The sequence below is a fragment of the Terrapene carolina genome, unplaced genomic scaffold, assembly GCF_002925995.2.
Source record: "Terrapene carolina triunguis isolate 2854851 unplaced genomic scaffold, T_m_triunguis-2.0 Scaffold23, whole genome shotgun sequence".
NCBI lineage: Eukaryota > Metazoa > Chordata > Testudines > Emydidae > Terrapene > Terrapene triunguis.
Window position 1 is genome coordinate 22,810,695 of NW_020664374.1, and position 12,387 is coordinate 22,823,081.

Below are 12,387 nucleotides of genomic sequence, written 5' to 3' on the forward strand. Positions count from 1 at the left end.
CTCCACCATTCACAGATTATTTGCTATACATTTCAAAGAGAGAGGAATACCAAGATATCCCGTGTTTACAATTCATTTAAATGCTAGGATGTTCTTTTGACCTCTGAATGATCAGAATACAGCATAGACAGGGACCGTTGATTACATTGTTGACCCTACTCATACATATGTAAATACACAAAAACACAAACATTATCTCCCCACATGTCTTTTGAGGGTTATTTATTTGGCAGGATGTTTAACCCTTTCTAGCCATGTGTCACAGCAAGACTGGATTTTTCTTGACTAGCGGTGTACAGGGGTGCACATGTACCCGGTGCGCCTCATTCTTAGAAGGTTTGGAGTTTAGCTTGAGCTAAATCTAGCAGGTTGGACATCAGCTTGGTTCCTGCTTACTACGTGTGGAAGTTTGAGGGCTAATCCTCCTGAAAGACTCACATAGCAAGTGCCTATTTTGCCTGGGAGAGTCCCATATCCCTAGCAGGTGCTTGGTCTGCCTATCTTTCTCTGCAACAACTTCAAGTCGCAAGATGTGAGGCTGAAGCTCTTTCTTGTGGAATGATCCATGAAGGTGGCATTGGCTCCAGAAGAGCTATGCTTCAAGACCTGTCTAATGGGCAGGCCTGTGTTGTCCAGTGGTCCCTCAGGCAGAAAGGTATCTTCAAAGATATCAGTAGGGAAATTGACACTGGGGCATCAAAAAGGGCTGCTCTAAACAATGGGGTAGGAGCTCAGGAAGGAGCATAGTGTCCTCACACAAAGAGAGGCACAGGAAAAAGTTGTTGTGTGATAAGCCCACCAAGCATGAGCAGAAAGGAGCAAACTGTCGTGCAACTCGCTCTGTTCATACTGGGTCTGGTAGTGGAAGCACCCATGTCGACTCCAGCATCAGGAGAACAGATTCAGACTATACCAGGGACATTCTCGGTGCTGAGATGCCCAACAGCAGCAGTCACTTCCATGGTTTGATTATAATCAGTTTCACTTTCTCCCTTACTTGCACTACTACACTGAGGCAATGTTTAATTCATAAAAAAAATTCTTATCAGAATAAAAAAAAAATGCAAGCATTGCTATTGATCTAAAGTGTGTTGGGTTTTTTTAAAAACACTATTTTCGTAAACTGGATTTTGGGCTTAAATTAATTCAGGAATATTCTTTTAAAATAACTTCACTTTCTCTCCACCATTTGGTGTCAGTCTGTGCCACACAACATAGACTAGTGCTCTGTTCCATGGTGACGATTCCTAAAAGACTGTGTAATCTTTTGTGATCAGTCTCTTCCCAGAGCAGTGCAATTTTGTGATGGAAAGAGCCTTAATCAGGATATTGATAAAAATATTCATGTAGTAGATGTCTGTTAGAAAAAACTCCATTCTTATCCCATTCATTCCAATTTTTCTTTTGTAAATTAAGACTTCTAAATTAGAAACTTGATATTATTTTAAAAAGAGGCTAGATGTCGGAATTTTTTATGCCAAATACAGGTGGATGAAGATGAAGGTGTTGAAGATCAGAATAAATCAAAGATAGGGAGAAAGAAGGCAGCATATGCTGGGGGTCTAGTCTTGGATCCGAAAGTGGGTAAGATTTGGCAATTTTACTGCTCATAACAGTGTATCAGGTCATAAATGTGAAGGTTAGCTCCAGCTAAACTAAAATGCTGTTACATTGCTGTTTGTTCAAAAAGTTTCAAAGCAAAAGGCAGGGAAAATCCCCAAGCCCCTTGTATATGAAAGGAAAAAAATTCAGAATGATGATGATTAGAAAGGCCAGAATCTTGAGAAGGTGTGGGGAGGGGGAGAAGCAATGTAGCACAACTTTCTTGTAAGGATATAGATGCAGAAGTAACTTTATATATGTGCTTTCCATTTTGGGAACAAACAGGAAAAAAAGCTTAATTTTGTTTGCCAGTAGAGTAGTATATCTTTCATGCAACATCAGGGAGAAATTAGGGTTTTTTGTGTTTAGATTGTGTATAGCGTCTATATTTTGCTAATGGATGCTTAAGGTTTTCTTAGTTTCTCCTATATATGGTGATAACTGTACAAAAGCATCCTACAGTAATACAGAAGCTATCTGTTTAACCCTGGCAAGTTAAGAGGGGTTAGATCGTTCCACTTCTGATATTCATTAATCACTGGCTAATAGCACATCTGAACCTTTTCTTAGGACTGTTGATTAGACACATCACATAGTGCACTGGTCTCTGAATCCAAGCTGCTTCTCAAGCTTGTACAGGGGACAGTGTAGACTGGCAACACTCAGCTTAGTCTGGGTTCAGCCATGTAATATGTGAGTGGGGGTCACTTCTTTTCCGGCAAAAACTTATGACACTCACGGCCCTCTCCCAAATCTCCCCCCTTCATTGTGTGAAGTCTTCTCCTCCCCCACCACAGATGCATCCATATTAGTCACATTTCTTGTTTATAGTTACTGAATTGGGCCCTGAAACTTAATGGAAATCTTTCATTTGGCTTTAATGGGAGTTGGATCAGGTACCTAGTGGGGATGAATAATTCTATGGATCCTCACACTGTATTATACCTTCTACTCTGTATTCTATTTCAGGTTTTTATGACACATTTATTTTGCTTCTGGACTTCAACAGCTTGTACCCTTCAATTATCCAGGAGTTCAACATATGTTTTACCACAGTGCAGAGAGAGTCATCAGATGCACAGAAGAGGGCAGAGGTTTGTGTGTGCTTTATTAATGTTCTGATTTGAGGTTCAAATCTTCAGTGTGTTCATGTGAATTAAATTGTAACGGCATCCTGGCTGGAAACTGATCCTACATGCTTATCATTATCATCATCATTATTTTTACTTTTGGTAGCACTCACTATGTGCTAGGTGATTTCCAAACCTTCAAGGAGGACAATCGTTGCTGCAAGGAAGAACGCAATCTAGGGAATTGTCTTTTTGCTTCCAAGCTCCTTGAATGTGCTATCTGTAACTATTGCATCTACTTCCTTTCAATAATACTCATCATGCTTGCACCCCTGGCATGTTGTTCCATTCCTTATCCTCTCCCGTACAAGAGGATTTATTGAGGGCTTAGTTAATCCTGTCTCTTCTTCCTCTACAACTTCTTTTTTCTGCTGCTAAATCCCTTTTCTGTGCCTTGTCATCTCTCATCCAAACTAATGAAACGTGTTTTTTTTTCTCATCCCTGGCCTCCTTGCATGTCCTCTTGCATCTGTACAAAAGCACTACAGAAATAAACTTCCTGTCTTGCCATTCTGTCCTCCTCCCATGGGCTTCTTCTTGTCTTCACACTTGGGTTCATGCTTCTAATCCTTCTCCCCTTTTAGTCACTCCACCACTCCACCCGTATCTACATCTCTGTTTTAATTTCTTCCTACAGTTCCTTGCAAGCGCTTTTCTAAACTTGCCTTTTGTTTTCTCCTTCTATGCTCATCTTTGCATATTTCCATATCAGTCCTTTTATGCTTGGAACTCCCTCCTTCTGTTCAGCTGAACAAACACTCTCCTTATTCATGTTTCTCCTTATAAAACATTTCTTCTATGAAACCTTTCAATTGCAATTTACCAGATGAGGATGGGGGAAATCCATACAGCTGTAAGATTGGACCTTCACTTGGTGTTTTATGTTTCTGAAGTGTATTGGCTATCTGATGCAAAATGTATGCTCCATGGGGCATACTCCGTTTTACAGTCCTGAACACCAAAAATGTTTAACTGGAGAATATGAATTGACTGGAGCCACCAGGGGTGTTTGACTGTCTTTGTGGTACTAGGTACTTGAGCTCCAGACTAGCAGTATGCCTCTTCAGTTGGATTCAATGATGGAATATACAGTGTGTCAATTCAGGAAGCCTGTTCTGTGCCTGCTGTATTTGGGGGGTGCAGGTAAAATGGATTGATTCAAATCAAAGCTATTTAAATCACAAATTTTTACTAATGATTTTAAATCATCAATTTTAACTAAAAAGTACAAATGCAAAACATAATTATCTTCCTAAAATAAGGTTGATTCTCATTGGTTGGTAACCATTAAAACATTGATTTGCAACTAAATATATCCTTCACACTTCATTTGGTCCTTCTTTGTGCAATCAGGAGGATACACTATATATCTATATACAGTTATTTAAGCAGTTATATAGCTTAACTTGCATTTATTCAGATGCTTAATTTTTATATTTGTATTACGTTAGAAAATGGTGAATCATGCATTTCTTATTTACTTGGTGATTAACTTTTTACATGTGATCTGGGTGAAATTCTATTTAGGTGGCAATTCAGATTCAGTTAAAAATTCACAAAATCAGCATTTTAGTTTTTTCTTTTTTAAAAAATAAATAAAACTACCTTAAATGTGCTGGATACATAAGAAAAAAGCTGATTTTAAAACAGTTTTGCATTTAAAACCATGTCCTTCAAGATTTTACAACTAGGAGATCTGATCTTCTCACACCTAGGACTTATCTGCACAGCATCAGCGAAGCATGCCAGAGTGGGTGTAATTTGTAAAGGTCTAATACGTTGTGGTCTAACTGCCCCACGTAGACCCTGCTGATGTGCACTAAAAAGTACCTAGTTCATGTTAATGGACTATGTTAACATGAACTTGGCACCTTCTGGAACACAACAGCAGAGTCTACCCAGGGCAGTTAGAGTGTAACACATTAGAGTGCTTTACAAATCGCACCCCTCTGGTGCACTTTGTTGGTGCTCTATAGACAAGCCCTTGGTTTTTATTCAGAGATTGGAAGAAGAAAACAAGCTTTTCTGCTTTTTCAATTCCCAGTTGGTTTCTTAAATTTGAGTGAGCTAGTTGTTGAATTGAACTAGTTGAATAAACTGAAATGAAAAAAAAAATTCTATTTTCACCCGCAGAAGACGCTATGCTGTCAAAAGCTGGTTTAATACTTCAATAAGCTCTGCTTAGCCCGTGACTTCAACCAGTTCAGTGGTGTGACTTTCTTTAAAACTTGCCAGCAAACACAGATTGTTTTTTGTTTTTATTGTAAATGATTTTATTGTAAATGGACTATAATAAATTTAGGCTCTGACATGGGTTGTTAGTGTCAGATTTAATTTTCAATAGGTTTATTTTTTAAGACTAAACCTGAATTTAATTTAAATTAAAAACTCATTTTTTTTCTAAATTGTTCATTTTTTATCCACCCTGGCTGAGGGTGACTCTTGGTTGTCTTTTAGATCAGGATGAACTGTTAAATCAAACAACATAACGTTTCTGAATAGTCCATCTTCAGCAATATCTCTAACTTTCTGGGCTGTGGACATTTAGATTTTTTTCTTTCTCCTTTTGTGGTGATAATTATACATAAGTGTCCTTCGTTAACATAGAAACTTTTGGTTAATTCTTCTCAAGTTAATAAGGACTGTATCGTTCCACTTCTGACACTTTTGTTTCATAGGCTAATGCCTGATTAATTGAAGCCTATGAAAGTGGTTGTAGTTTTGCCACCATGTTCACATGCAGGCACAGTTCAAAAGTTGGAATCCTTTAAGGTTTATATCTGTACAATTATGTACATCTCTTAATTTGGAGTGTTTGGATCCAAAGAAAATCCATGGGCATATAGCAGAAAGTATTTGTAAATATGTAAACCACTGCACAGTAGGTACCCCGGCCCTATGAGGCCAATAACGACAAGAAGTTTGTTGGTAAAGGCTGTCCTTGACTTTACATATTGGTCTGTAACTTGCAAAGCCAGGCAGTGTTTTCTTAATTATAAATCCCTGAAACGTAAGAGTGCTTTTTTCCTTGATAGGTGTATTCGGAAACTTCAGGTAAATGGGAATGGGATGGCAGTGGAATGGGTTACCTAGAGAGGTGTTGGAATCTCCTTCCTTAGAGGTTTTTAAGGTCAGGCTTGACAAAGACCTGGCTGGGATGATTTAGTTGGGGTTGGTCCTGCTTTGAGCAGGGGGTTGGATTAGATGACCTCCTGAGGTCCCTTCCAATCCTGATATTCTATTATTCTATTCTCTGATTTAAATACATTCTTTTGGGTCTTAGCTGTAAACAATAATATATAAAAAACTGCTCTTTTCTGAAAAGTGTTTGCAAAGGCCCCCACTGTTTGTGATCGTTTTTGTCCCTGCTCTAATTTCATATTAGCAGTATTGCCTGAGAACACAATTTTTAAACAAATATCCATCCCCTTTCAAAGCTCAAAGGAATAACATTGAAAATAGAGGGTATTTTTGTGCTTAAATTCCAAATGTGGACACAATTATCACACTGAAATTGAGGTGTAAAATATGATATATGTGTCTTTCTGATATTCTTTATTTATTAAAAATGTATGCGCTTGGAAAGGGGAGAGGGAATCACTTGTGGGAGTTCTCATTATGGCTTGTATTGGCAAAGCATTCAAGTTAGAATAACTCCCTTTGTACACAGCTTAAATGAGAAGCCATGTTGCTTGTCATTGTCCTTCTTTCAGAAGCAAATTCTGAGGTGGTGTGAGAATCAGGAAGGCAATATCATACAAAATAACATAGTGCTCATAACCATTTCCAATAACATTTAAATATGAAAGTCAAAAATTACTCACCTGAGAAGCAACATGTGAAATAGTCACTCCTCCAGATGCTACATTCCAAGCTTCACACTTAATATTATCTAACTCTTTCACCTGGAGATTTAGGGCTTGTTTATGCAAACGGTACATGGAAAGCTGGGATGTAAATCTAGCTTGCACTAGTCTGCTGTGCACTAATTATCTGTCTGGATCCTGCTCCTGTGTCAAAGTGAAGTAGATCAAAGTGCGCTATGGAACTTTTAGGGTGCAGCAGCAGGATTCACATGAACAGTTAGTGCGTGGCAAGCTAGTGTGAGGTAGATTTACACCCCACCTTGCCACAAACTAAGTTTTCTTATAGACAAGCCCATAGTCTCTCTTTCCTTCAAATAGAATTGGTATCTGAAACTCTTGTCCCTACGGCTCTGAAACAATTCATTTTTAACCTGTCTTCTTGCAGTGGTGCTTACATACCCCTGAAGGCTTTGGTTTCTGTTTCTAGTGTGACATCTGAGAGCCAAGTCTTTTGGGGTGCATTAGAAGAGTTGCTAGTGTACTGGCAGTGAATAGACAAAAATAGACTTGCAAATTCTGGGTGTACTAGTGGTTCTGCAGCACCAAATTAATACAGCTGAAAAGCATGAAAACCACCTTCACTTCTGCTGTCTTGAACTATGAGTGCAGTTTCCTTTTTACTCTGCAGAAATAAACTAACTAACTTTTTCACGTCCTTCTTGCTTGTTAATAGACTAAAATCTACTTTTTAAAGCAAATATTTGATAAACTAAATGATCATTTGACAGGATGGAGTGCAAGAAGAAATTCCAGAACTACCAGATCCATCTCTAGAAATGGGAATTTTGCCTAAAGAGATCAGAAAGCTGGTGGAGAGAAGGCGACAAGTCAAGCAATTGATGAAACAGCCGGATTTAAATCCTGACCTCTATTTACAGGTGTGTCTTATGGAAGAGCTCCTCTGCCTTCACTATACCTTATTTAAGTCCATTGGTCAGACTACAGAATAGGAGTGATTACTTTAATATTAAATGGAGGTTAGAAACAAATTGTAAGATGCTCACTTGTGGTTTAGAGAGGTGATAGATGTCAGAAATAGCTGTGAGTACTTGATAATATTGCATTCAACTTCTGTTTGGTGGTTATGGTGATTAATGTACTGGTTATGTTCCTTTTCAGTATGATATCAGGCAGAAGGCTTTGAAGCTTACAGCTAATAGCATGTATGGCTGTCTGGGGTTTTCCTACAGTAGATTCTATGCCAAGCCTTTGGCTGCTTTGGTGACACACAAAGGGAGAGAGGTGAGTCATTAAATAGCTTTTTAAAACGGACAAGTTTGATGAATAAAAACCTTGATTTCATTCTTCTTTCTTTATGAAGTCTGTATTATTCTGTCTGTCTTCCCATCAAAACAAATATTCCTTTATTTGTTATTTTTAAAAACTGAGCAGCCTAGCCACCGCATTTAACCTTACATAAAACAGTGTGAAAATATTTGGTTAGGAAATAAAATTTCAAGCTTCCAAGGGGTTATTGTGAATGGTTGGTGTGAGTGAGGCTAAAGTTTTAGTATCCTGGGGAAATATCTTGTATTTAAGATTCAGACACTTATTGTGCCAACTTCTTAAGTGAACTACAAGACAAATACAGTTTTGAACAAATTTATACCTGAATTAGTTTACAGTCCATGAGTGCCACACACTTCTTTTATATTCTCGCTAGTCATACAAGACCTCTACCTCATTTTGGTTTGTTTGACCTTTTTAATACTCATATTCTTGTCTCTCTCTCTTTTTTAATAGGAAAGAAAGGTTTGCTTGCACATAGCTATTTAAAAAGGCCAGAGTTTTTCAGAATGAGCTATGTTTCATACCTGTATATAATTATGATGAAACTTATTATATCTGCTGTGTTCTAGAGAGATCTGTGATAGGAAGGGTAGGCAGTAAATAGGTAAGGAGAAATGATAATGTGTTAATAAGTAATTATTCCACAGACCTAGACTCAGTTCACTTTTAAAAAAAAACTCTTTTAATCATTCTTTTTGGTTAATGCTGCAATACTATAGCTAGAAGAGAGAGTGTCTTAAACCATTTGATGTGTTAACCTCTTGGTGCCTAGGTTTTCGCCAGCCACTTAATGCTAATATAAATTGCATTACAGTTAGTAGCAGGAGCTGTGGGCTGTCTGTATCAAGAGGTTAATGAGAAAAAATAATTTCAGGAAAAGTCCTAGGGATCTAATTTAAAGTAACATACAAGGTTTTTTTGAAATGTGATTAAATGGTATTTCTTATGATTATGCACCTGATGATACATGCATAGGTAAACAAGATGATATGAAATATCTCCAGGGAATGTATCTTGAATAGATGTAGGTCAGATTTTGAAGTGCTACATTTTACTGTGTTGTCAAACCATCCTGTAGTTGAGGGCTGCACACTAAATATATTTGCAGAAAGATTCGGTGTGAAAAACACAAACAAGGCTGGAAATTCATATAGTGTAAAGTACTGGAAAGCTGTCAATATTAACAACTTTTATTAATAGTATTTTGGTGAGATTGGGTTTAGCTGTGAGGACATATTAGAAGTAGGTTGGCCCACGCAAGTGTGTTGTGCTGGCTAAAAACTGAAGGATTACACATTATTCTTTAAAAACTTGTTTGAAATCATGTTGATGGGGCAGCAATTACCTCATATGCACACTTGGATTTAATGGCAAAAGAATTTCATATGATGTGACAGAAATTCCTTCTATGAAGAGCAACATAGCTGTGCACGTGAGAGGTGCAGCACATACACCAGGGATCGCAACCTTCGGCACGTGGCCCATCAGGGTAATCCGCTGGCGGGCCGTGAGACATTTTGTTTACGTTGCCCATCCGCAGGAATGGGCCGCCCCCCCAGCTCCCAGTGGCTGCGGTTCGCTGTTCCCAGCCAATGAGCCTTGTGCCGAAGGTTGCTGACCCCTGACATACACCATCAACGGAATCTTTGATTCAGATCCCATCTGACACAACTGTAATGACATGTTGGACACTTAGTACAGACTGGTACAACTGCAGGCATGTATAGGTTAGCTTTCAGTGGGGAAATTTGGGCAGCATGAGTTTCATGCCTGTGATTCCAACAAATAAAATGTAATTTGTAAAGTGACTAGTGTAGTAATTGTAGTGGTTGTTCACTAGATGGCGATAGATACCTTGAGATCATTAAACAATTAAGACTTTCAATCTTGTCAGTAAATTACTGTGACCATCCTTGAGTACACATCCTTTTAAATTGATCTTCTATGATTTTTAGTTTGTTTTTATGATATAGAATATCTGTGGGGGTTGTTTCCGTTTTAATCTGAAATATTACCTAGTATCTCAAACCTATTTGTACAAGTTTTATATAATCTGTAAGAAGAAAAATGCTTTCCGAAAAGGGAGAAAATGTATGAACACTGCCAAGTCAAATTTGGCCTTAAATGTTTATAAGCACAAGTGTGTGTTTGCTGAAACTGAAGACCAGTAGATATATTTTACATGAATTATTTTTATAATCCAATGGGATTTAAAAAAACAACAATGGATTCTCTGCAGTATTTGCCATCCAAATGGGGTGTTGTTGGGTTGGATTATAGTACAGTGGTTCTGAAACTTTTTCATAGTGTGAACAAACCTTAATGAGTTTCATGGGCTACTTCTCTCATGGTGACTACAGCAGTTGCTTGCATGGAAAAGTAATAGGAGAGTTTTTAATGTAATTTTAGCTGTCCTGTAATGTAATTTAGCAACTGGAAACAAGGAGAGGCAGTACCACATGATCAACCAGCTCTCTGCAGACCAGTGACGGTAAGTATAAGGTCACACTTTTTTCCAGCCTTTTTGACACACAGCCTTCCAGTGGAGAGTCAGATGTGTTTGGCTTCTGTATTCACGAGTCCCTGGGAAGAAGGCTGTTTCTTGTGGGACAACAGAAGAGTTGCCAAGCTGCTGTCTGGGGCCAACTTGGTTGCCATTGGCTGTGACCCCAGATCAGTGATCTTTCCACATAGTGGCATCTCCTCCAGGACATTGTTCTTTACTGTTCCAATCAGTTCCCCAAATGACCCACCTTCTTGGCCAGAAAACTGGACCACAGAGGGGCAAAATTACTCTTCTTTCTTCCACCACAACTTGTAGATAAGTTACAGAATTCATGTTGCAGTACATTAAGTGAAAGGATGAAGTTTGCCAGTCAGGTTAATTTCAAATGTCCTATTCAGATTTTTAAATTAATTCTTTAGTGATAATTTGCCCAAATTCCAAGGCGTTGGTAGTCAAAGGGAGAAAAGATAGCATCTGCTTGTCACTAACTTCTGCGAAAGGAAGCTGGGGAGGAGGGGCAAGGGAAAGAAGAGAAAGTGAAATCAAAAAGCCCAAATAAGTTAATTGAAAAATAAAACAAAGGGAAGCAGGCATAGTACCTTACCTACTCTCTTCCTTTTCTGTCCCCTTCCTCTGAGCTCTGGCAGCAGGGAAATATAGGCTTCATTCCATTTCTCCTTGAGCCTTGTTCAGCTGGGGAAGGTGATCAACATCTGTTGTTGCGTTCTGGGCCTCTGGTCTATCTACATGTTTTGCCAGAGCTGATCTGAATGGGGCAGTTTGTCAGGCCTCCTTCCCCAAAATGTAGGAGGGGAGAGAGGGAAACAGATCCTCTTAAAATCTCATTAGTAGCTGCCTTTTTGGATGCTTTTGTGGATGCCATTCACACTCCCACTAGAGCTTTGACATCCAGTATGATTTTTGTGGAGGCATGCGACCTAGATACTTGAAGGCCCAAGCAGAAGAGTTCTTAGCTGATTCTGAATATTCAGGTGTTCTACAAAAGTGGTGCTTTGTGATTTAGAGAAATTGAAGAATTTCTTGCCATCCATCAGACATTGTAGGAGGGGCTATGGACCCTAGTTCAAAAGACAGCAGTCCTTTTGTGGTGCTTTTCTCCTTGAGATGCCTCATAAGAGGAAGATGCAACAGACCTCAAATTTTTCAACAAAAACCTAAGGATGTTCAAGATGGACAACTTTTGAAATTCTGTCTGGTATCTCAAGGGTTTTTTTCTTTTGAGCTGAAGGAGGCTGTCTCTATATGTGCATACATTTTTCACACATGACATTTTTTATAATTTACATATAGTCATGACCATTTCCAGTACAAAGCTCTATCCTTCAAAGCCTCCTCTAGAGTTTCAGTATCCTGCTGGACAAGTAAGAGTCAGTTCTTCAAGTTCTGGTCCTTATGTGTATTCCACATGTGGGTATGCATGAGCCTGAGTCCAGTGATTTTAACAAGCAGTGTCTGTTGGCCCACACATGTGCAGTGGATCTCCTCATGCTCCAGAGCGACGGTATAAGAAGCTGTGCAGGTTAACACCCTCTCAGTTCCTTCGTACCCCCGCATGGTCTGAGTCAGGATCCAGTGTCCTCTTTGGCTTCAGCATTTCAGAAAACCTGTAAATAAGATTGTGAATAATCTTATTTACAGGTTTTCTGAAATGCTGAAGCCAGAGAGGACACTGGATCCTATGTCCAGACTCTTGGGCTTCAAAAATTGCATCTCCTGCCCTAGATCCTTCGCTGTCAGAGACAAACACTGACTCTCCCTCTACTGCCTGGGTAAGACACACATTTTGGCGCTGTGCAGCATTTGTTGCTAATTTCCACCAATGAGCTTTGCCTTAGAAAACATTTAATGGAGAAGATCTCTCATTTAATGGACTGTCTGATCTGGGCCAGGAAGACTCCACTGTACATTGGCCTCACCAAAGGAGCAGCTCTCCTCTGAGCATGTGCCCAAAGACTTCCTCAAGAGCTTCCCA

The 12,387-nt window shown here is 39.0% G+C and overlaps 1 protein-coding gene and 2 non-coding genes across 3 annotated transcripts in view; all 3 read left to right on the top strand.

Annotated features, from left to right (window-relative positions):
- The window catches only part of LOC113406259 (DNA polymerase alpha catalytic subunit-like), a 350,159-nt gene that overhangs the window by 66,414 nt on the left and 271,358 nt on the right, over nucleotides 1–12,387 (top strand). The window contains exons 23-26 of the mRNA XM_026649907.1: nucleotides 1,488–1,584; nucleotides 2,572–2,696; nucleotides 7,327–7,476; nucleotides 7,718–7,840. Of these exons, the coding sequence (XP_026505692.1) occupies nucleotides 1,488–1,584; nucleotides 2,572–2,696; nucleotides 7,327–7,476; nucleotides 7,718–7,840 (495 nt within the window). The remainder of the gene's footprint in view (nucleotides 1–1,487; nucleotides 1,585–2,571; nucleotides 2,697–7,326; nucleotides 7,477–7,717; nucleotides 7,841–12,387) is intronic.
- LOC113406272 lies at nucleotides 2,000–2,132 on the top strand. Its single transcript, XR_003369711.1, has one exon.
- LOC112118068 lies at nucleotides 5,270–5,399 on the top strand. The gene has a single exon (XR_002909020.1).